This window comes from Sphaeramia orbicularis, chromosome 17 (assembly GCF_902148855.1).
Source record: "Sphaeramia orbicularis chromosome 17, fSphaOr1.1, whole genome shotgun sequence".
NCBI classification, from domain to species: domain Eukaryota; kingdom Metazoa; phylum Chordata; class Actinopteri; order Kurtiformes; family Apogonidae; genus Sphaeramia; species Sphaeramia orbicularis.
Window position 1 is genome coordinate 4,232,660 of NC_043973.1, and position 25,000 is coordinate 4,257,659.

At 40.0% G+C, this 25,000-nt stretch overlaps 1 protein-coding gene across 2 annotated transcripts in view; it reads left to right on the plus strand.

The window, feature by feature from the left end:
• The window catches only part of LOC115436804 (supervillin-like), a 66,567-nt gene that overhangs the window by 17,352 nt on the left and 24,215 nt on the right, over nt 1-25,000 (plus strand). Inside the window, exons 8-21 of one of the 2 annotated variants that reach the window (XM_030159744.1) lie at nt 682-2,028; nt 2,990-3,160; nt 3,319-3,356; nt 3,612-3,676; nt 4,044-4,180; nt 4,464-4,550; nt 7,010-7,301; nt 9,114-9,179; nt 11,271-12,024; nt 14,591-15,122; nt 17,080-17,209; nt 19,567-19,623; nt 22,982-23,059; nt 23,493-23,640. In XM_030159744.1, coding sequence (XP_030015604.1) covers nt 682-2,028; nt 2,990-3,160; nt 3,319-3,356; nt 3,612-3,676; nt 4,044-4,180; nt 4,464-4,550; nt 7,010-7,301; nt 9,114-9,179; nt 11,271-12,024; nt 14,591-15,122; nt 17,080-17,209; nt 19,567-19,623; nt 22,982-23,059; nt 23,493-23,640 — 3,902 coding nt within the window. The remainder of the gene's footprint in view (nt 1-681; nt 2,029-2,989; nt 3,161-3,318; nt 3,357-3,611; nt 3,677-4,043; nt 4,181-4,463; nt 4,551-7,009; nt 7,302-9,113; nt 9,180-11,270; nt 12,025-14,590; nt 15,123-17,079; nt 17,210-19,566; nt 19,624-22,981; nt 23,060-23,492; nt 23,641-25,000) is intronic. The other variant, XM_030159745.1, reaches the window with a different exon arrangement.

Consider the following 25,000-nt stretch of genomic DNA (forward strand, 5'->3'; position numbering starts at 1 on the left):
TAGTTCATATTAACTGGTTTCTACATAGAAGTAAGCATGTATTTTCAGTTCAGCCGGTAATGTTTGAATAGAAAAAGGAAGTAAATAAACAGATTCATTTCATTTCTACTATAGCATTGTTATTATTATTATGCTTCTGCTATCAGCAGCACAAACTTCAAGTATGATACTTGAGACTACTGTAGATTTGACAAATGGACACTCTCATTATGTGAAAATTATGGATCCTGCAAATAAATGAAAAATTGCACCACTTTAAATTTTTTTTCAAGTTGACATGTTAGTACTTTGTCAAACTATAATTCTTTGTCTCCTCCTCTCCCCATGTCCTACCGGAGCTCATTTTTCCTTCTTTAGTTTTTCTACTTCTTTTGTTTAATGGGCTGATGATGGCCTGCTGTAACTACCTGTAATTTATTGTGAAAGTTTGAAGCATCTAGAAATGAACTGGACCTTCATTTGTTTGATCTAGACCAAAACCGCCACTTGGTGTGGCTCAAACTCATAAACAAACCTTTGTCATCTCATTAGACCAAAGTTTATTAGTTTGGTCCAGACCGTGGTCCAGAGGAGGTTTCACACCTGTAGGTTTGGTTTGGATCAAACACAAAAGTCGATACATCAGCTAGACCAAATGAGTTTGGTGTGAAATTGTGTCCCTTATCCATTCCTTTTCTCAAGAATTCGAGTAAGGGAACGATTGCCCAGGGATGAAACTGCTCAAAGGCCCCCTGACTGGAGTCCAGACAGTCACTCAGCCAACAGACTTCGTGCTCAAGGGAATGTTCCTCACTATTCACCACACCGCTCAGAGGCTGCCCAACAAAGATCTGTTCCCCAGGCACAGCCGAGCCCAGGTCACCAGCCTGCCCATGGCCAAACAGCCTACCCACCTGCTGTACTAGATTACCAACACACTGGCTCTGCTGTGGACCCCCAGCCCTATTTGGCCATATCTGCCCCAGTGACCTCTGCCAAGGTACCTCCAGAGGTACAACCACGGAGACGACCAAGTGCTGACCAACTCTATGCTGCAAACAGGGAGGCCAGGCTGGAGGCGAGACAGGTCCTGAAGGAAGAGGCCCATACAGAGGGCTTGCTGAAGAGTAGGAAAGCTGTGCTGCCCTCAGAGATCCGTCGGAGAGAGAAAAGTGTGGATGATCCACACAGGGGCCGGAATGACGACATGGAATGGCAGAGCTACAGTCCAGAACGGAGGGGGATGAGTCGAGGCGAAGAGGACTGGGACAGGGGGAGACCACGAGAGAGGGAAAGGGGGAGGGAGAGAAATGTTGAGAGGATCAGAGAAAGAGCGATAGACCACCTCTCCAGCCATGATAGCCAGGAGGAAAGAGTATTTAGATCTATGCAGCCTTCTCAGTCCACCTTACATCAGCAACCCAGGCTGCATCAACCCTCAGAGTCTGTGCGCCATCAAGAACCACCAATGCAGCAACAAGACCTCCCCCTGCACCCTGAACCCTGGAGAAGACAGCATAGTGCCCAAATTCAGCAAGTTGATCCTCAAAGGCAACATCATACTGATGACTCCAGACTGTCAAAGGAGCATCAAAGACAACAACAGGCAGTTCAACAACATGAATACAAGCCCCAAAAGCAAGATCCTCCAAGTCAGCTGCAACAGCCCCAGATAAAACAAGAACCCAAACCGGTCGAAGAGTTGGAGCATCAGAGGCAGCAGCAACAGCATGATCCGTCACAGCAGCAGAGGCTAGATTCAGCTATCTACCTGCAGAAGGGCTCCTCATTGCCTCAGGCCAAAAACAGGAGCATGGAGATGAGCGGAGGACCCAAACCCAAGATACGAACCCGCTCCATGTCAGATATAGGTATAAGCCAACATTCTGCCATGTATCGTATGGAGAGGCCAGCTGCTGGCAGAGAGGCATCAAGGGCAGTCCCTCCATCAGGCTTGGCTAACGGGGAGGTGGGCACCCTGGACACTAGGGTGTCAGTAGCGCAGCTGCGACACTCCTATCTGGAGAATGCCAACCGGAAGCCTGAGTTGTAGGTTCAACAGCATGGGCTCTGTGTTGCTTTGCTAATTACCATCTAACTCTGCATTAGTATGCTGTTGCAGTACATAATAATGATTTAATATTTTTAAACTAATGCCATGAAATGTACATGAAATGTTATGCTATGATGTCTACCATTATGTCTATTATTGCAGGGGTTCTCAAACTTTTAACCTCGCGACCTCCAAAATAACGGTGTCAGAGACTGGCGACCCCCACTATCCCACAGTGACTGAAACATAAAAAATGTGTACACGGGAGTCACACAGTGATACTGTGTTAATGTTTATTTAGGTTAATGTGTCTGTTTTACAACGTTTGTTGGTCTTTTTATGTTTATGTTTATTTTTATTCTTATTAACGTGACACCATTAGTCAAACCTGTAGGCTGAACAATGCCTTACCTGTTTGTCGTTATCAAGCTCTTGTTAATGCTGCATTAATGAAACCTTTGCTCTTCTTAAGTAAAAGCACTTCCTGCACACTTTGAAACTCATAATATCAATATCTTTCCTTCAAAGTACTTGTGCAGCAATACTGCCCTTAATCAGCCGTAACCATCTCAGGGTTCATATCTAGAGGTTTCTGAAAATCATCTCATGACCCTCCGCTGGCATCCTGGGGTCGCGACCCCCACTTTGGGAACCCCTGTATTATTGTATTGTCAGTAGTTTGTTTGCTGAGCTTAACCTGCTGAAGCAAACTAGCCTCAGGTCTCAGAAGTGCATTTTTGGCAATTTTCTGTTGCTGCATGTAAAGATTTGCTAGGCTTTTGATGGTGGAGTTGCTGTGCACCAATTTCAGTGTATGAGGCCCTCTAACTGAACTACCTCTAACTAATGTTGAATGTCTACTTAAACATTATCAAAACTATTGTTAATGTCTTGTTTTGCTCTCTTTTTTTTGTTGTCTCCGTTGATCTCTTCAATACTGACCAACCGCTCCATAAGTGAGACGACTAAAGTAGATCTATCAGCAATTGAGGCCGATCCATCCAATGGTAGTGATCGGGACAGGGCTGCTCGAAGGCCTCGGCGCTACATCACCCCAGGAGACAGCCGGATGTCAGAAAGGTTTAGGACTCAGCCTATCACTTCTGCAGAACGACTGGAGTCAGACAGGTACAGGAAACACTCAGATCCAAAATTATTTCATTCATTTATATGTTTATTTTAAGTATAGTGTGGAATTTAGCACTGAGGTCCTAAAACTCTGTAGTTTAAAATGTAATATAATGTAAATACTGATCTTTGATAAATATCTGTATTTTTTTCTCCAGGGGCCGTTTAAGTCCATCACAACTGCAGGATGCTGAAGGTAAGTTTTGTCTATTTAGCATTCACTTAAAGAAATGCATATTTTAACATCCATTTATTTATTCTTTTTTTTATTTATTTGATGGACAGTACAGTGCAACTATAGTCTGCTGGTCCATCCTTAACAGTTTAATTATAACAAACAGCCCAAGCACTCTGTTTGCATATGACTCAAGCCTTTTACTGATGTTTCTCTAAATTTATATGTGCTTATGTGTTTATTTCATGCTATAAAGTAATTGTTTTCTGTTTTCAGTAGATGAAGAAAAGCTGGATGAACGAGCCAAGATGAGTGTGGCTGCTAAGAGATCTCTCTTCAGGGTATTTTTAAATTATAAGAGCATATGTTTCCACTACTTTCTAGTTTTTTTAGCCTCATAGCATAATTGCCTAAGTCATATTATTTTCAGGTCATAGCCAATGATGAAAAATGAATCAGCAGTGTTAGGAGAGTAAAGCTAAGCAGATATCACATTTGGCCAAAAATAAGACTTAGGCAATTATGCTATGAGGCTAACGTTATTCTTTTAATGTCAGAATTAACATTATACCCGGATGACTCTTATGGAAGATAATTGCTGGGCATTCTTCTGGCTTTCTTGTCTCTTTTTTTCTCTTCTTTTCTCGCCTTTGTTATGGCCATGCTTGAATCTAACATATCACATTTTTCTTCTGTTTTCCAACCCAGGAACTGGAGAGGACATCTGATGGAGGAGTTCCTAAACCACGATCTCGAAATGCTGCAGTCGAAAGGCGCCTGAGAAGAGTCCAGGATCGGTCACACACACAGCCTGTCACCAACAGGGAGGTGGTTAATGCCTCAAGGTAGGTCGTAGATATTGCTTGTGATACAGTATTTATTTAGTGTCAAAATTCCAAACCAGGCATATTCAGGGTAATGTTTTCAAGACTAATTAAATGGTATATTGCGTAGGTGTGCTGTAGAATCCATCAATTCTCTTCATTTATTGTTTATTTTTCTAGACTTGTATCTCTATTTTCCAAGTCTTCCTCAGGTGTTTCATTTTTGCCTTGCTTTCCTCAGCATCTGTGGCTGTGGTCTAATTTCTTTCCATCTTTCTTTCAATCTTTTTCCTCCTCTTGTAAGTGAATCTGCCATGTCATCACAGCCTCTGGGCATCCAAAATACTGTACCCCGTGTTTCCAGTCCCACTGTTGTGAGCACCAGCATCAGGTATAGCTGGGCTGGTATATGGTGTTTATTTCTGTCTGCTAGAATCTGCGCATGTGTTCTAAGCTCTGTAAACTCTCTTAGACTATATGGGGTTAAAGTCCCAGTGCTACTTTTGTGGCAGCTCCCAAATAAATTTTCTCTCTATTTAACCTTTCTTAAGTGATTTATCTCTATTTGTTATAATATTATCCACAGTATTTTGCAATTTTTAGTGAAATTGGGGCATTTTGACATATTAAATTCACTGATCATGTAGATGTTTAGGTGGAGGAGGTGGGGAAGAGGAGGATGGCAGCCAAGCTGTCCTCCATGATGGACTCCCACCTCCTCCAACACACACTCACTGCACTAAGGAGCTCCATCAGTGACAGAATGAGACACCCCAAGTGTGTGAAGGAGAGGTATTGAAAGTCTTTAATTCCTGCAGCTGTCAGGCTCCACAATAAGAACTGTTCCAAAAATTCTGCGCAATAACCATATAATAAACAATACAGTAAACCGTGCAATAAACCTGTGGCATGATCAGCATGTGCACAGCTGTAAATAGTGTATATAGCTTTCTTGAGTGTGTTTATCTTGTGTTTGCACTTCTTTGCTCTTGTGTCCTTGTACTTTGCTGCTGTAAATCTGGAATTTCCCCTTGTGGGATAAATAAAGGCATATCTCATCTTATCTTATCTTAAAGTTCATTGTAAATTCAAAGGTTATTATATTAAAACAGAGAAAACTGAAGAAAAAGGGACTTTTTTCTGCAAAGATATCAATGACTGGATGTAAAAACAAATGACTCCATCCACTGTCATTTTTCAAACTCCATGGCTTTTACTGGTGAATCAATGTTGTAGAAGATCATGTTGTTTCCACGTTCTCTACTGAGCCTCTAAATGTCCAAATGGGTCAGATTTGATGACCATAAAAAGATGACAAACTGTATTTTACACCAGTTATTTACATGTGGATTGGTGGATCAATAGGTATTAAACAGTTTACATCAGTAGATGGTTTTGGTCACTTGTGGATGTTTGGGTCTTTATGGGTTGAAGTGCCAGCGCTGCATAAAAAAAATTATATGATCTACCATTAGATTATAATATGTGAGCTGAGAAGATGCAAGCCTGATTCCTTGTATAAATCTTTTTTCTGAGGAACACGAGTGTTGCTCTCCATCTCCCTCTCCTGGTTGTAGAGCAGACATATTTCTCCAGCTCAGTTTAGATTGTTATTTCTGCCTCCTCATGTGCTGCTTCTTAGGCGTGTGCACCTTATAGGGAAAGGAAGCTGGTGTTTACACAATAACTCATTCAGTCCTCTCCATGTTCACTTTCCAAATGTTTCTTCTTGCTGTGTTTTTTTCTCACATTCAGATCACAAATGCCTGTGAAGAAATAGGTTACATATTTATGAAAAGGTCAGAGGTTGAGCCTCTTAAAGCACTTGGCATGACTGAGCTCACATGTTCTGCAGTTTGTTTACCAACCCAGGTTTAACTTAGCACACTGCTGGGAGATTGCCATAACCCCTGCAAACATCCGAGTGCATTATATGATTATCTGGCATATGTGTGCTGATCCACTTATGTCTCTGTTGGTCTGTCTGTAATCTGACACTGTCCCCAGTTATTTACCTGGCTTGTATTTAAATACATCCTGTCATTTGATATTTATTTGATATTTATTATCTATACACAAGGGTCTTTTGCAACTACCAAACCTTAATTTAGATTTGTTTTTTTAAAAGTCTATATTATATTTTTATGGTTCATAGGAGGAAATGTAGCTTCAAAGTTTACTACATTAAAACAGATTTGTATTTCATTACATGAAGTGAAACTGTAATCTTCTGGACAATGACTAAAAATGGTGCTCAAATATTATTCATTTTAATAAAATCTATTCAGAGAATTACATTGTATATCTTAAAATACTCACTATAATTGTATTGTGTGACCACTGTGGAATTCATATGTGATCTGTGAGGAGAAAAGAGGGCAACAAAAATGGGATCTGCATTGAATATGTTATGTTTTTAAAAAGGTATAGATAATATAGATCTATTTTTCCTTTTTTTTTTTTTTAAGTCATTGTATGTTGATAGTTTGGGTTACATTGTGTTGTTTGGTTTTTACAATCAGTTGTGGACATTTTACCCTGAACTGAGTAAAATAATGTAAATATAAGGGAAGGACCTGTAAGAATAATGTAGTTATATTTTTATCCTCTCTTATATTATTAAATACTTCATCTCCTGCTGTAATAACTAGAAATATGTCTGAAATTTCAGTATTTTCAGTAATATCAGTGGAAGCCAAATGTTAATGATCAGATGGATTATTTTTCAATACTTGTATACTTCAGGCTGTTTTCTCAGTGCATTAACACTAACCCAGTCAACACTATGTTAATAACCATCAGACTGACTGACTTCTCCCATCTGCTGATAATTGCCGTTCATTCCCTCAGCATTCAGGCCTCCTCGCAACACGACTCAGCAGCCCAAGAGCAGGAGAAGGAGACCCAAGAACAGCAGAAGCCAGTTAAAGCTGCCAGTACAGGGGGAGAAGGAGAGGAGCAGGAGGCCCTCCCAGAGGAGCCTGACCTGTCCACCCTCAGCCTGGTGGAGAAGATGGCCCTGTTCAACCGCCTCACCGTGTCCACGGGCAAAACAGCAGAGGTGACGCAGGGGGACACACGTCAGCGCAGGGCTAATGCTCGCTTTCAGACTCAACCAATTACCCACGAGGAGGTGAAGCAGGTACAGTTTCTTTGGATTTTTAAAGATGGGATATGAAGTACAATTACTGAGCTCCAGCAGAGTTTTCCAGAATCTACACTTTACTGAGTATTCATTGACAACTTTTGCCTTTTACTTCCTACTTTTGCAACACAACTATCTGTACTTTCTACTCCTTATATTTTTTAAAACAAACTCATTACTTTAGTTTTAATGCATTTGAGGAGAAAAATGCAGCAAGGTTATAAAAGCCAGTAAAGAGAAAGGGTTGGTGGAGAAAATACGTCATAACGTTGAGGTGCCTCCGTTAAACACTGATTTGCATCTTTTATTATTATACCTCCCACCTGCCCCAGAGGGCACAGGTATATAGATATACCAGGAGTTCTGTCCGTTTGTCTAAGATTTTTGTCCAACCCATTCCTCTGACACTATTCACCCGATTCTTGTCAAATTTCACACACATGATCTTGACATGTGTCTGTCTTGCAGTTTTTAAATTTTTTCCAAATTTTGCAAAAGTTTTGAAAATATCAAAAGTTAAGTCTCAAACTGAATCTCTGGGTAGGCAGCATATCAGTGAGCAGGAAGGCCAAAGTGGTGCGACTAGGTGGGGGTATTAGTAAGCTCTGCTTATTTTTTCACTTGTTTTATTTGAAATCAGAATGGTTAATTGTCTTCACATTATATTGATATGATATCAATTTCAATTAACACTTAACACTGACAGTAGAATAGTCCTTCAAAGACCTACTTTTTACTGTGAGTACTTTTCAATAGTTAATTTTTGATGGTTGGTTGTTCTACTTTGCCACAGCCTTTGGATATACTCATTATTACTGTAGTATGCCAGCATTAATAGCAACATTTATAAAATATACAGAATTGAAAAGGTGGTATGGTTTTCGTTAATCAGTGCATTTACCAGACAGCTGGATGACCTTTAATCTGATGTACATACACAAATCAAGTTTATATTTTTTTAATTCAGCGATCTGTAGATGCCACAATTCTCTTAAGAGCCACATATGATGTATATTGTCTTGACAAACAATTTTAGGGCCTGTAAGTATCCATAGTCACAGTGGTGTTCTGTAACTATATTTATATTGACCCAAATTGATAGAAGGAAAATGTTTTGTGCTCATCCTGATGCCTGTTGATAGGATTGTTTTCAATCTATAAAGTCTAAGCATAACTTCACCTGTTGGAAACGGTTGCATTGTCTTATGCTGCTTTCATGTGCTATTGGGAAGATGAGCCTTTCCCCTTTTGGATCACAAATTATGAGTGGATTGTGTTCAAGTGCTTTTGTTGTCATAGCAAAATGAAAAATGGCTGACACACAATTTATGGTGACCTGCTACTTGGCTAAAACAGTTTTGGACGTGTTATTTCATCTGCTACAGCACTTTTTCTTTTTTTGCAAACAGTGTATATGCTATAAATGTGCACCATCATCAGCTAACAGCAGCAGAACATTACTAAAAGCATTGTTAATCATCTGCCATGTTGAAAAGGTCAAAGGTTATTTTCATCTCAGCAGCTCATGGATCAAAATTTTTCCCAGTTCACCAGTGGAAAATACACCATGAGGGGGCGTTCATGTGCAATTTACAAGTTCATAACTACTATTTATTTACAATAATTCCCATAGCACGTGAAGGTAGGGTAAGTTTCATTAATGATTTTTTTCACTGGGTTTTTTTTAAAAGTGGGGTACAAGGATAGCATAAGAATAAACATTCATTCCTCAGTGTCATGCATTACAACCAGGCATATTGTTAGTTGTCCTCAGCAATGTGTTGTAGTCAATCACTGGTGTCTACACAGGAACCTGAACCATTGGTCACGTCTGCAGTGAGTAACGGCGACTTAGAGCCCGGTCGGGGAGAACATGTAAGACCCCTGCTGCCTGTGCAGAACATCTGATATGTTGCATTGATTGATTTTGCCATAAAGTTTGGCTTCATTTGTGAGCAGTGGTGTCAGAATCTGCCAGTAGTTTTAATCCTGAGCGAATCATAAAATAAGCATAAATACATATGGCTCAAAAGAGCATCCATTTTGTATTCTTAAGGCTGTAAGGAATGTGCTCAAGTATTATGCTTGTCATGTGGCATTGATTTCAAACTTTAGGGTGCCCTGTTTGTTTTCTGTGGCTCCTTACATTTGGATGTAAGCTTCTATTGCTTGTACATGCTAGATTATTGCATAGTAAGCATGGGGTATGTGAACACAAGTGGTGCATGCTGGTTTATTCAGGACCCCATAGATATTGCTGGCCATGTTGCTGACCATGTGCAAAAACCTTTAAGAGTCAATGAGAAACCCAGAATTGCAAACAAAATGAATCCCCTTTTGTCTTGAATGTCGAAATCATCAAAAAGCAGATGACAGCTTTCAGAAAATGAGCAATAGCAAGACTGGCATAATCTTAACCCATTGCATTTCAAATGACTTGACCAAAAGCCTCAACTTCGACAATTTAGGTAAAATGTGTAGCGCTTTTGTTACAAAAGGATGTATGGATTACTACAGTAACGATCCTTCTAAACGATCATTTCTGACACATTGAAAAGCCTGTATTTACCCAACAAGACCCTGCCCATTACCTGTATTTTCTGCTTTTCCTCGTTTTGTTGTGTCTGGGGCCTCTCCGGGCAGTGAATTTGTACCCCCAGCCAATAACACTGCTGTCATAATGTGCATGAAAAAGGAGCAACTTGGGTTCATATGTGTGCTGCATTTCCATCTGAGAGGCAAAACTATGTCCAAACCACACACAGTTACAGAAACCTCTGGTCCAGTCTAACACACAATCCTGTCAGCAACAACTGTATTCATTCATAAACTGGTGTAAATGGTCCCCATCTGTCACAAACCCCAAATTTAACAATTTATAAAAAGTATTTTATGAACCTTTGCCTATGGGTCACAGACTTTACTCTGAGAACATCTGGTTTAAAGAATGTACAGATGGCTTCATATTTAATGTTTTTGGGATGCACTGAATATGGGAAAACTGCTGCTATTGGATATGAAGCAACTTAACAGGATCAGTTGGACGAAGAATCAGTGGAATTCATTCATTAATTCATTTTCCAAAGCTCTTAATGCTGGGATGTTGGAATCTATCCCAAATGCCAACTGGTGAAGGCGGGTACACACTGGACATGTGACCTGTTCATCGCAGAGCTGACATATACACAGGAAAAACCATTCACTTTGACATTCACACCTATGTGTGATTTAGATTGACCATCTATCCTATTAAAATGTCTTCGCTGTCAGGCATCAGTGCTAACAACCACCCAGATCAGTGGAATTGCTGAAATATAATAATTTTAATATATAACAGTAGAGGTCAGGTCATCTAATATTGTGAAACTGTGATATGTGTATGATATGATAGCTTTCTGGACTTGAACATGTGATAACAATAACAGATATAATTTTAATGTTAGTTGACAGCTTAGAGACTCAATTATAAATGTAATATGTCAATATTTTAATTACTTCATCAAAGCGTAAACCTCACAACAGTACACATCACTCATGACTGTCAAAATCTTATTAAAAATGCTCTGTAGCTACAAATCATGTTGGAATGTTTTAATCTTTAAGTTTCAACACCTACAACAAATCACATGTATGTAGATTCCAATGTAATCAGCAGCATTTCAACTAGAAACTAAGTTTAAATGCCATACTTTTTGTAACTGTAAGAGGTTACTAAGAGGTAAGAGGTTCTGTAATTTCCCAGTTTGGGATAAATAAAGCACATCTATCGGTCGGTCGGTCTGTCTGTCTGTCTGTCTGTCTACTAATTTTGTCACTGAACTACTCTATGTAATGCTAACTAGTTTCTCCCAAACATTGATAATCTGACCATCTATTGTCTCCATTTTGGCGTCTCGTCCTTAATTCACCCACAAATATCTTTCTGTCCTTATTCCTGACTTTGTGATGTGTTTTCTGTTCCTGCAGCTAAAACATGGAGGTGAAATTAAACTAGAACCCTTGTCAGCCTCGCTTGTCCGCTCAGTGGCAGCGGTTACCTCCAAAGCTTCGGTCACCACGGTAACTGTGACGCCAGGAAACAGTGGTGCCATCAATGATGACAGTCTCCATTCTGGGAAATCCACCACCGTCCCTTACATCCCTGCCCAACAACAACAGGTTTCCAGCAGCACAGGCACGGCCATCCACCAGGAGAGGGCGCTGAGGTACTTCTCCATGACCCAGAGTGGAGACCCTGGCCACCCAGAGCTGGAGCTGAACTCCTCCCCTTTCCGTCCTGAAAGCAAAGAAAGATTGGGGGCTCCTCCTGCTGCCGCTGCCGCTGCTGCTCCCACCTCCTCAGCTTCTCACAGGCAGCAGCAGGGGGAGGCGGTGGTAGAGGGGCTGCAAGAGGAGGTTAGAGGGAGACGGCAGGGAGGAGCCAGAGACGAGAGCCAAAGCGACAGCATTAAACTGCACTCCCCTGACAGGGACTGGGAGGGCAGGCACCAACAGCAGCAGCTGCAGCAGCAGCATCCCCAGCCTCTGCACTCCGCTGAAGCATCACTGTCATCGAGGAGGGACGAGTCAGAGCTCTTGTCTAGCTGGAGAACCACAGACGGAGACTCCCAAGAGATCAAAGAGAGAGGAAGAGGAGGCTACCTGAGAGAGACCGCTCACAGCTCCTCTTCACAGGAGCTTACTGAGAGGAGCAGCGGCCGGATCCAGACCGGCATCTCAGGTAGGAGGACTCACATCAAGGGGTGAGCGAGAGGGGAGGAGAAAGAGATAAAAAAAAAAAAGACAAAGATAAAGGTAGAAACAGCGATGAATAGATAAAGGAGAAAATGGAGAAGGACCAAAAATAAAGAGTAACAGAAAGACACAAGAAGGGGCTGCTCTCATTATCTTCATTGTCTGATGCAGGGTGTTCCCATGCATGATTGCTCTCTGCCGGCTGCAGACACACTTTTCCCAGCTGGGGTGTTTGATTTGGCTGATACAGAGACAGAGGGAGTCGAGGAACGAGAGGCGTCTGGGGCTGCATCTAATTAGCATATTTTTCCATGCATTTGCCTCGTGGCTCCCTTTGTCTAGAAAGAGGAAGCCCTTTTCCTGACACACGTTTGTCATTTCACAGACATCAAAAAATATGTTGGGTTTTTTTACTGTATGTGCTTCAGGGTCACGGCCTATAAAGGGGCTATGGTCCCCCCTTGCACATGCTAAGCCTGTGCATGCGCTACACGACTAACCCAGTATAAGAGGCCTGACCTGATTTTATCTGTTAGTACAGAATATGTCCAGGGGTGGGCTTTTCCCATGCACACTCAGTACTTGGACAGATGAGAGCTCTCACTGAGAGAGAGCACAACAATCAGCTGGCACTTACATGAAGCAGGTAGTGGATAAGAAGGCTACAATGGAAGCCTTGTCTGCAAGCTACACTCTAATTTACTTCTGCATGACTACATCTTCAGTAATGTGTAATCTTTTATACCATGATGAGGCCAGGAGGACATGCATTGACTTACTTTATTTCTCTGAAGTGTTATCCAGATTCAGGGGTAACAGGGCCTCTACAATGTCTAATTTGGGATTTATCTAATCTTTGACTAATAATCTGCAAATCTTCGTACAAAAAGATCTTACAAATGTTACACAAATGTGTTATGCAACATTCACACAAGGCTTTTTAGATCAGAACACAAAGATTCATTCCAAATATGAGTAAATAATCAGTAACAAATCAAGAATAATCACATATTCAGCCAGTTCTCAGTTATGTGCTCCAAAATTAGCCCTACTAGAAAGAAATCTTCTTAAGTATAATGAAACCACCTTGTATTAAAAGAAGAGAATTTGCTTGGTTACAGTTGCTACAGCTGGAGAATTAAAGGTCACTGATAGACCTTTTAGGAAAAATGCTACAACCAGTGACACAAAGTTAAACTTAAAAAAGAATACTTGCTCGAGAAGCTTGAAAAGTGGTTTTACGCTCAAAATAAGGAAGACAGTGTTGTTGGGATATTATGTAAATCATTGTTCAGCTTGTTACTGGCTAAACCTAGCTCATTGTTAGCTATATTGTTTCAGAAAAAGAAAGAGGAAAAGGTTAGATATATTTTCTTACAATGAGATTCCTTTTCTAAAGAAAAAGATGTTCATTAAGAATAATTTTGTTTTAAGAAAAAAAGACTTATTACCCAGAAACAAGACTTAAATTCCTTTTTACCCTCATCCACACTGGCTGCAGGGTATTGTCATCAGTTGGTCACACATTCGTCCGTCTGTCCAAAAACTTTGGCATGCACTGATAAGTCAGGCCACTGGGGGGCAGTAGTGCCCATGATAAGTCAGGCCGAGGGTTTCCAAGTGTGCATGTGATGTTTGTTTTTGTTTTTTTCAGTGTAAATAAATATGTAAATATATTCATAAATGACAACACATCTAAGGGACAGAATGAAAGGGAAATTGATGTAGTGGTAATCCAAGTATATTTATACAGTGCATTTCATACACAAAGGCTATTCCATGTGCTTTACATAAATGAAAGTCACATCCAGAGGAGAATAAAAGCCAACAAGAAGTATGAAGTACTTCCTAATTACAATGCAGAGATTCACTTACATAGGCCTTGTCCTTGTCTATAATCATATGGAACTCAAATAATTAACTCAGTTTTTGTCCCATTCACACAGAGTACAATTATGCATGTGCTTCTCTAACATTATCAACCAGTTGAACTGGTTTTCATGTAACTCATCTCACAAATTGAAATACACTTGCTCTTCACAAACCCTGCAAATTTAATAAATCAAGACATGTTTGTGTTCATGACATCCTTCACTGTTAATGAGCCCCCCCCTCCACACACACACACACACACACACACAGACACACACCCACACACACACACACACACACACACACACCACCACCACCTCTACACCATAATTTAGAATTCTAATCCCATTTCTTTTCTAGAATCTCTGATACGTTTGTCTGCATCTGTTTAAGGGATGATTACACTGGGGCATGACGATAATCTAAAGGCGGTCTGACTGGAATCTGTTGATGTACCCACACTGTATCACCATGGACATTAAGATCTGCTAATGCTATTGTATTGATGTGTATGTAACAATATATCAGTCCAGTCAGTGAGTGACCAAACCATTATCTTCACATAAATACTCATCTATATTTTGATCATAATATCGTAACATTTTTCAAGCAGTATCTTTTTCCACTGCTACAAATGTCTGATAATGTAACTGCATGATTATATTTACTTTTATCTTTAGATCTGCCAGACCATCCGGTACCACTGAAGCCACTGATAGCTAAAGTGTCTTCACGAACTGTATCCCACGTGTCAAGCAACCAGCAACAAGCCATTGTTCACCCTCCTCAAACTCTTCCCAAACCATTCATACAGCCGCCTCCTCCAACACAACCCAAACCTTCGTCATATCTCCAGCCGCAGCTGTGCACCCAGCCCTCTCAACCCTCCCAACCACCACCAACCTATCCCAAACCTTTCACCCAGTCCACACAAGCCCAGCCCAAACCTCAGGGATTTACCCAGCCTCTTCCTAAGCCTTACCCACCTGCAGCTCCTCCTCAGCCTCAGCCCAAACCACAGGTGCCTCCTCAAACACCACCCAAACCCCAGTCCTTCCCCCAGGCACTGGTAAAGCCCCAGTCCTTGTCTCTGGACCACAGTGAGGACTTCAGTAGGCACAGTGCTCATTCAGGAGATCTGCTGTCCCCCACAGAGTCTGGGGAACGACTGTCTGACGGCATGTCCACCAAACAGATGTCCATCAAGGAGAGGTGAGCAGTAGTGCAAAGTTGAACAATGATTCATACTTATTCATAAGGCTGAGGATGTGAAGGAGTGGTTTGTTACACTGATGACTATTAAGGTTTTAGGATTTGAATTAGATGACAACATAAATGGTGATTTTATAAAAACTGTTTTGGTTTATACGTCAAATTTCCTCCCTTGTGACTCCACAGAGAGTATATGTTTTATATACAGCAGAACCTCGCAGTACGAGTACATCATTGTAAGAGTAATTTGCTTTACGAGCCATGGCTCCTGAGTAAATATAAGTGGAAATCTGCAGAACGAGCAAGCGTCATACTAGCTGCCACTAGTCAGTGGCATGCTCCCCCCAATAGCAGCAGCCTCTGCTCAAGAGAAAATGACCTCATGCAAGAGAAATCGCGATTGCAATTCTCCTTCCAAACAATATTCCTCCTCCTCCCTGCTCCACCGTTTTCCTCTCACACAGATTACAGTTATCAGTCACAACTGCATGTGTGTTAACATTCACCAAGCAGCAGAAATTACTTGGTGGCATTTGGCGTGACAGTCTTAGTCGATGTGGTCTGTGCTTTCAGCAAGTTAGCATTAACTTAGCTCTTCCTGAGCTCCACCATCTTATCCACATATGGCCACTGGTGTAAATTACAAGTAACATAGACAGACAACATACAATAGATGTAAATAAAATAGTAACATATTAGTTCTTATTAGTCTTTATGTAGCCGTCTTGTTAATATCTTCTACATGACTGTGTTCTGCAAACTACTAGGTCAACAATCTTCCCCCAAAACTACTCCTAAACATTGCTTATTGATAGTAAGTAGTTATACAAAGTTCAGTCTTAGGTACTGTTCAATATGGGTCTCATAAATTATGGTAAAACCACAGGACTGATGCCCCTAACAGACAACAACCTACTCCAAAGGAGTAGTGTTCAAAGCCCTGATTTAGAATGAAGAGCATATTCTGAGTTACAAATCCCTAATTTTGGTTTTTTTGACATCATATCCTCATGAGACCCATGAAATTGAAGTTTTGGCTTTCTTATATCAATAATTATCTTGATTGGAAACAGCATTCAGATTCTATATACATATATATATATATATATATATATATATATATATATATATATATATATATATATACATACACACACACACACACACACACACATTTATTTTACTTTTGTCCCCTACAGAGGACAAAAATGCATTTTTTGGTCTCAGGAGGACACAAAAGCTAATATGTCAGTGATGGTCAGATATGACCGTTAACCTTCTGGTGAGGTCAATGGTCGAAGCAGCCTAAATGTAGAGTTTTTGACAGAATCAGGCAGATAGCTGCCCTTCTTTGATGTATATAGGTTTCTTCCCTACACTTCAGGAGGTGAGCAAGATTAATTTTTAGAAACATTGTGTTTTTCCTCCCAGCCAGCAGAGAGCTGTGTGGACTGGAAGAAATCCTCTGAGATTTAACTGATTCTTCCTACTGCCCTCATTTCTGCCCTGTCCACATTCAAGCTGCAGAGATGATGACATACTTTATTTTACCCTTCAGCCATCCGTTATCGGCGCTGCTCCTGTTGTCTTTAGAGACCTTTTTCAACAGTCACGTTTGTTGGCTGTGAAGCAGAAATCTCTGACCTGGTTTTTCACCCTTGAAAGATTTTTTTGTCTTGTGACCTTGATAAAAATAATGGGAAATGCAAATGGTAAGCTACAAAAGCATCTCCAGTGTCATGGACAGTTTTTATTTCAGTTAATGGAAGATTTCTCTTGTGTATCCTAGGCAACACAGCATATGTTTGTAGAGAAATGATCTTTTCATTTAGTGTACAGTATGTGGATATGATCAAGTATGACCTGTTCACAGTGAGATTAGTTATAAGCTTGTATCTCTTCATGTCACATTACATAATTTGCCAAATTCAGTGATTTTTTTAAAAAACCTTTTCAGAGTGGCTCTCCTGAAGAAGAGTGGTGAAGAGGACTGGAGGAATAGGATCAACAAGAAGCAAGAAGTAGTTAAAGAGGCATCGGAGCAAGAAGCTCAGTCATGGGACACAGAGCAGACCAATGAGAAGAAGGTCAGGATCCACACTTGTCCACACATTAATTCGTGTACACAATAAACAGAAGATCATACGCAAGTTTAAAACTTTAAACTTGAAGACTGTGTTTGTCCAAATTAAATTAAAAGATATATATCTCTGATCACAGCAGATGGTGATTAAGGCTAATATAACTAATGTAGAACCATTGCCAGATTTCAGAAAAACTGACATTTCCAATGGATGTTGATTCATTATGTGTTCATCAGCCTCAAATTTGAAATGATCTTACACTAGTCCTCCGTAGTCTCCGTAGTGTTCCACCCATGGATCCATGAACATGAAGTATCATCACACTTTCAGAGTAACATAAAAGATATTTAATGTTGTGTTTAGGGCCTTTCCTTTACCAACCTGGGGCTCGTTTCTGCACTCACTTGTTAATGTCTTAACCCCAACGCAACACAAAATGCGTTCATTCAACACATTTTGCGTTATCCCATTTCTGGGCTAGTTGGTGAAAAGTCTGTGTTTATTAAGTGCCGCGTTACAGGGCTTATTTTACCGTGGATGTCGGGGGTCTGCGTTAGAATGAGGACATATTCTTGTAGCATCATTACTTGATTTCTGTAATGTATTTCCTTTGATATATTTTTTTATATTCGAAAAAAAAAAAAATTAAGACAATTTTGATAATATCTTTGATAAGAGTGGTGGATCCAGAAAAAAGTCACTCCCCTTAAGTTTCCACGTGAACCTTGAAGCAGAACGCACATAGTATTAGCAGGGTGGCTGCAAGTGGAACCCATCTGCTGGGTTTCCCCTATATATATATTCTGCACTGTGCCGCTGCTGAATTCTCAGCAAAAATAACCCCAAAAAACACTTTATTCTGAAGCTGGGGCACCGATGGGGGGGAGACCGAAGACCCTTGTACCGAAAACGGACTGAACCAAAGTTTTTCTGTACTGTTCCAGCCCTATGGATTAGGGTTAGTAAAGTAACATTAACTGTAATGTGGTATTGTGATATTGTGGTTATTGCAACAACTGTTTGATGTTTTCTCAACATATGCCACTGTTAGCATAATACAAAGGTTCAAAACCCGAAAGAGAAATTTGATCTCCTCTCAGGACTCAAACTTTTAAACATGCATCATGAGTTCTTGTAGATCTACATTTTTAGTCTTCCATTGTTAAAACACTGTCTCTGAAAGGTATTGTCATTTTTAGTTCTTGTGTCTTTCACGTCATTTTAATGTTACATCTTTTCGTTTTGTTTCATGGTTTACATCGTTTTCTTCTTGTTTCATCAATTATAACTGAAACCTACTGCGTGCACCTACTGCATTTCAATGGCTGTGGTGATGTTAACATTTGTAAAATTTTCCAAAAGTCACTTTTTACTTTATTCAGGAAAATTAATTAACTTATCGTAATATTGCTATATTTTTATACCAATTGACACCCCAATAAAAAGTGCTCTATAAAAATACAAACATAAAATATAGAATACACAAAATATATAAAATACAATGCATAAAATACATGAAAACATAGACGTAATGCATAAAAATTCTTTCAAGTCCAAACTGATACTTATGTTCATCACTGTTATGCAAATATTTTGTTTTAAGGTAAAACTGTACAAATTACACAGTATGTTTAAGCTTGTGACTGGATACTGGAAATTCTTGTAGTAGTTTCTGTCTGTGGCATTAATCATTACCACTTTATTATCCAACATTAGTTTCATTACTCCCCACCCCAGTAGCCTCTGGATATTGTAGCTGAACACCTTTATTACAATAAATAAAACATCAGCTCCACATTACATCTTCTATCCTATGAGGTTGCTGTGCTAGCTTGCGTCATCACTTTTTAGTTCCTTTCATTTCTCACTTTATTCCATCTGTTGTTTGAGCCCAGTGGACCAAATCAGTGCAGCATCCAGCCCCGTAGGCTGTAGACTGAGGAGCATATGGGACAGTCTGCTTGTAGAATTAGCAGTCTGGGGTATTGGGGAGAATTTTCCTTCCTCAAGCAGCTCAGGTCTGGGTAAGCTTCAGGCTACATTTCACTTAGACCTCAAGAGATAATCACACTGAAAGCATTTTTGACAGAAGGAATGTATTAGAAAACCTCTTTTATGTATTTATATGCTTCTCTGTTAGTTCAGAATTGAATTTAGAGGCTCAAAGGACCTCAAGATTTTTTTTTTTTTCCTGCAGTCTTATTTACTTCACATTAGTATTCTGCGGGGCGAAACTGCCTGCTTAAACCATGGATGGTAATCCTCCAGGCAGTCTCACCCCCCCCCAAACCCATTAAGGCAACAATGGTTGCCCCCCTCCTCCTTCTAAATGAGTACTTCCCCTGTGTTTAACCCTTTAGGAGGAAGGGGTGGTCATTCAAGAATACTCTGCTGCATCTGCGTCTGAACAGCTATGGGTAAGCCTTGTTGGCAGCCGTACACCAATCGTAAACCAATCTGCTTCTTGTGGGGCCCGTGTTGTCCGATTACAGCTTTGTGTGAATGTTGTGTGAGGCTTGGTGCACAATCTTTTCTGGCTTTTGGGTGCTGTTTACTTGCAGTGTTTATTGCTACCCTCTAAAGTAGTGAGGTATTTGTTGGAATATGGTCAAAAGCTGGAACTTCTCTTGACTTTATTGCACGGCGTATTAGGGCCACATAAGAAAATAAAAACACTTGTCACTACAAGAATAAAGTCATAAAATATCAAGATAAAACCCATAATTTTATGAGAATAAAGTCGAATACAAAAAGAGTTGTAATTTTACAAGAATCAAGTCAGAATATTATGACAATACCATCATAATTTAAAATCAGGTGGGAAAGATATAATAATTTTTGAGAACAAAGCTGTACCTACACGTTGTATAATAGAGAACTTGGAACATTTTGTGAGGTTATACTTTCGTTTGGGGTTTACACACGGCGAAATACTGAGCCGAGTAGCCCCACCCACCATCAACACATTAGCATTAGTTGTTGGGTCCAACAGAAGTGAAAATTGCTGTTTCGCTTGTTGCGTTCGCTGTAACCGAAAACTCTGTCATCAATAAGCCTTAAGGCTGACAATTGCTAAATTATTACTTTTTATCGCACTATTACAAATTCATTCATTCATTCATTCATTCATAATATGAACCCGCTTTATCCTCACTAGGGTCACGCGGGTCGCTGGAGCCTATCCCAGCTACTTAGGTGGGGTACACCCTGGACGTGTCTCCAGTTCACTGCAGGGCTGACATATAGAGACAAACAATCACTCTCACATTCACACCTATGGACAATTTAGATTAACCGATTAACCTATTAGTGCATGTGTTTGGGAGGAAGCAGGAGTACCCGGAGAGAACCCACACAGACACGGGGAGAACATGCAAAGTCCACACAGAAAGGTCCAACCCCACCAGGGTTCTCGCTAGTGTCATTGAACGTCGGGGCCCCGGCACTGTCCCTGGGGGGCCCCGACGCTGAGACTTGACCCACGACGCTGTTTTTCAACCAGCGTGTTTTTTTGTGTGTATTCTGCCCCTGCTTCTGTGTATTGCTCTAGCTCAGCAGATAGATAACAGGTTTCTCAAGAAAAGCCGGACGCCGAAAACTTCTCTACAAAGCTTTTACTCAAGACTTCACTGTAAAACTGCAACATACATACAAAAGATGTCTCAGTTCCATTCTTTGTTGCAGCACATTAACATAGCATACACTCAAATGAATGACAAAAGACCGCTAGCTCGATGCTAACGTAAATGGGAAAATTCATAGACATGCTAACGATTAGCATCTTCAGATCGATTTAAGATTTACAACGTCTTTTAATCTAACAACAAAAGTTTACATCAGAGACAGGTTTTACTATCCATTGCCACAACAACTGAACATAAAATACTCACAGGCAAATGTTCTTTCTGGCCATACAAACAGAATGAGAGAAACGTGTCTGCTACTTCCTTCCCATGTCTGAACTGGCTACGGTAACACCGAAAGGACAAAACACACGCCAGTGCAACTTATTCCGACCACCAGAGGGCCGCCTTTGCTTCCTTTTAACAACAGAACATCACAGTGTGTGTGTGATCGTCCAGTGTAATGATAATGACATTTGAATTTGAAAAAATATATTCCTTTGTCTTGGCGTAAAGCGCTGCAGACAGGAAATGAGAACAATATAATCAACAGCCCTATGTGTGCCTCGGTATTGTCTGACGCCCGCCTGGCAACATCACTTGGCTTATGCTCATTGGCTGACAATGAGACTTCAATGAATTTATCCTATTTAAATGGACTGATCACCTGTGTAAAATTATGTCTAAAATTTAGCCTGTGTGTGTGTGTAGTGTGAGTGCCGCTCCGATTATCCCTAATTTCGTGCAAGTGAATATTTTTCTACGATCATGTCTGCGTCGAAGCGCGGGAGCAACGCCAAACGCAAGGGTAATATCACATTGGTTTTTGGCTTCATTCCTCAGAATTTGCCCCTCAAAATGCAGGAAACAGTGTTTCAGAGAGTTATAAATTTCAAAATTTCTCCCCCAGACCCCCCGACAAAACTCATGTGGCGCGTGCCATACATGGTGTCCCTACGCTCTGAAAAAATCCTACTGAGAACCCTGCGCATTTATTTTCAAAATATTACAGCTGTAATCTCATAAAAGTCCAACATTATTTTCATTAAATTATGAGTTTGTTTTCAAATCTACGACTTTATTCTCATCATATTATGGCTTTATTCTTGAAATAATATGACTTTATTCCCGTAGTGACGTGTCTCTAATACGCCATCATACTTATCTTAAAGAGGCATTTAGTAAAAAAAATAATAATAATAATACATCTAAATCCACTCGTTGACTTGTGGATTTACATTATATCAAATGTTTCCAACAATGTTCTTTGTAAGAGAAATCTTGATTTTATTCAGTCCAAGCTCCTAATTCATTGGGCCACATGTTAATGATATCTTATTCCCCTTATGTGAAACATGCCTAACACCATATAAAGCATCATAGACGGAAAATGAGGTCAATTTTGCCTGTTTCATTTTCATTTTTATGACTTTCCAAACTTTGCTTCAAATTTATTTCATTCATTCTTTTTATGGAAACTCAGTTAAGGTCAAACACTACTAAGCAACTTGCACGAGTATTTAGCAAATGGGTGGTTGGTTAACAATGTTGTTTGACAAGTCACAGTGACTGGATTGCTACAGTAGGCGCGATGATGAGTGGAGATTGTATGAATCAATCAAAAGACACATTTACTCAATGCACCTTTAACCTGCACTGTAATGAAAGCTGCACTGTACAGATTAATATGTACAGTTACATATCATGTAATATGTTGTAAATAGTGCACAAGTAACTCCTGCTTTGAATTAGAATGTAGCAGAGAGAAAACTGCTTTTCCTTTTTGCTCCACTAACAAGAAAATGGCTGCTAATGACGTTTTATGCTTTTTATATTTTTAGGATTGACTCTTCCTCACCGAATGTACTTAATTTCTAATTTTAAGGATGTCTGTTCTGCAACATATAGTATATATTTTGCAATCAAGGAAAGGTGATCCAGACTCTTTAACTGTTATAAGATTTGTTATAGAATGCATCAAATAGCACATAGTACAACAAAAAATAGCATTCAGTGTGTGGCTTTGTGTTGTCCTCCTTTCCTCCCTCTTACATCTTCAGCCTCTTTTCATCTGCATGGTTCTTGTTTTTCCTCCTGTTTACCTGTTCCCTTTCCTTTCTTCCTCTTGTCCACCTACCTCTACATCCTCCAGGAACCTGTCTTTTCTTCCACCTTTTCTCCTACTATCTCCCTTGGCCAAAAATGTCAGTATATTGACCATCACAGTCAGGTAAGGACATGCACTGAGTCCTCTCCGAGCTGCATGTACTTACTTCTCTCGCTTGATTTGCAGCTAATCATGTGAAAGGCGCTTTGGGTGCTGTTGGGTTTTATTTGGTTTCAACAGCATGAGTACAGCCGTCACTCCAACTTTGGAAAAGAGTAGATTATGGTCTAGTACATTTGCTGAGCATGCTTGAATGCATCTAATCTTTTTATATCTGCCTGGTTGGATACTGTTACTACATGAATAATTGGTCCCATGGGAAATGTGGAATCACATGAAGTTATAGTAAAGGTTTGTGAAAGATGATGTTGTAGATGCAGATTATACACTGAAGTCTGAGAGGTCTTTGGTGTGGCTTCTGATGCAGCATTTATTGTCCTGGTACTAAAAATGATGCTAATGTGGTCATTTGTCTGGTTTTCTCCTGTTTCTACAGGGGATGGGAGAGGAGATCAAAGCCCAGATGACCATTGAGGAAAGGAAACAGATGATTTCCACTCGTGAGGATGCCTGGAAGACGAAAGGCAAAGGAGCAGCCAATGACTCCACCCAGTACACTGTGGCTGCACGAATGGTCAAGAAAGGTCCGTGCAAAAAAGAAAAATTTTTTAATTTCTGTCTGTAGACCCAGCAGGCTAAAAGTTAAGAATTGAAAACTGAAAGTGACAGGTGTTCTGCCCTTAAAAGCTGACAGACTCAGATGTAGTTGAAAATCTCCGTAATATATACATTTCTTATATTTCATTACATTTATTTTATTACGCTTTAGATAACATACCTACCCATCATGTCACTGTTTTAAACTTTATTAAGACTCCATGTAAGGCAATCCACTTCCTTGATAGATACAAACAGTTCTTATTTTCATAGGATTATACACTGATGGAAATGTAATTATGAATACTATAATCCATTTCTGCTGTTAGATCCTCTGGAATCCCCTGTAATTAATGCCTAATGCATATTCATTTATGAGTTAACTAGTTCTTAACCATGCAGTTATTAGTAATTAAAGGTAAGGTAGAAGAAGTTTTCCTGGAACACTTTTTACTATATTGCTGAAAATCCCCTTCACACCCCGATTGCAACCAATTAATTAAATGCTCTAACACAAAAAAAAAAATTTTAGTCACCTGTGGAAAGAACAGGACTGAAAAAACACCATCCAATCATTTTAACCGGCCATTCAAAATGATTGAACGATGACTTGTCTATCAAACTCAACTGTCATCTTTCCCTCCCCCCTCTGCACAAACCGCTCTTTGTACAGGAAACACAGCCAGAGCCAAAGCTTGGCTATATTAGCTATATTAGGATGGAGAGTTCACCGGCAAACTGTTTTGTCCCTAACATAAATTACTAGGGAATATAACATTAGTCAGAGAGGTATGAATTGTAGCTGTTCTGCCGACAAACATAATAGTGAAATGCATAAATTACAGCATTCAGGCTGCTAGCCTGACATCAGTCTTACTGCAATCAGCTGTTCTTATTAGCCCAAGATTATTTAGAACATATCAAAATAACGAGTGAAAAGTCCAACTTCTAATCTAATATACTGATATACACATATATCCTTTATTTAACCAGGTAAAAAAAAAAGCCTCATTGAGATTACAAATCTTTTTTTCAAGAATGACCTGGCCAAGAAAAGCAGCATAACACACAGTTTCTGACAAGACAAGACACTATCAAGTCATAATACAACAATTTACAATCAATAATTACAAAACAATCATTTGTGCAAGTTTAAAAAGAGTTCTATTGACCAAGCTCATACAGACCTGAATTCAGAGGTATGCACAGGTCCGCAGAAGGGTGTGGGGAGTTGGGGGGGGGGGGGGGGGTCATAAGAGGGGGGGGTTGTTGGAGGAGAATGAATGAGGTACGCATGGATCCACAGACCAGAGAGGGGGGCTAAATTGATGCTGCCAGAGCTCGTGA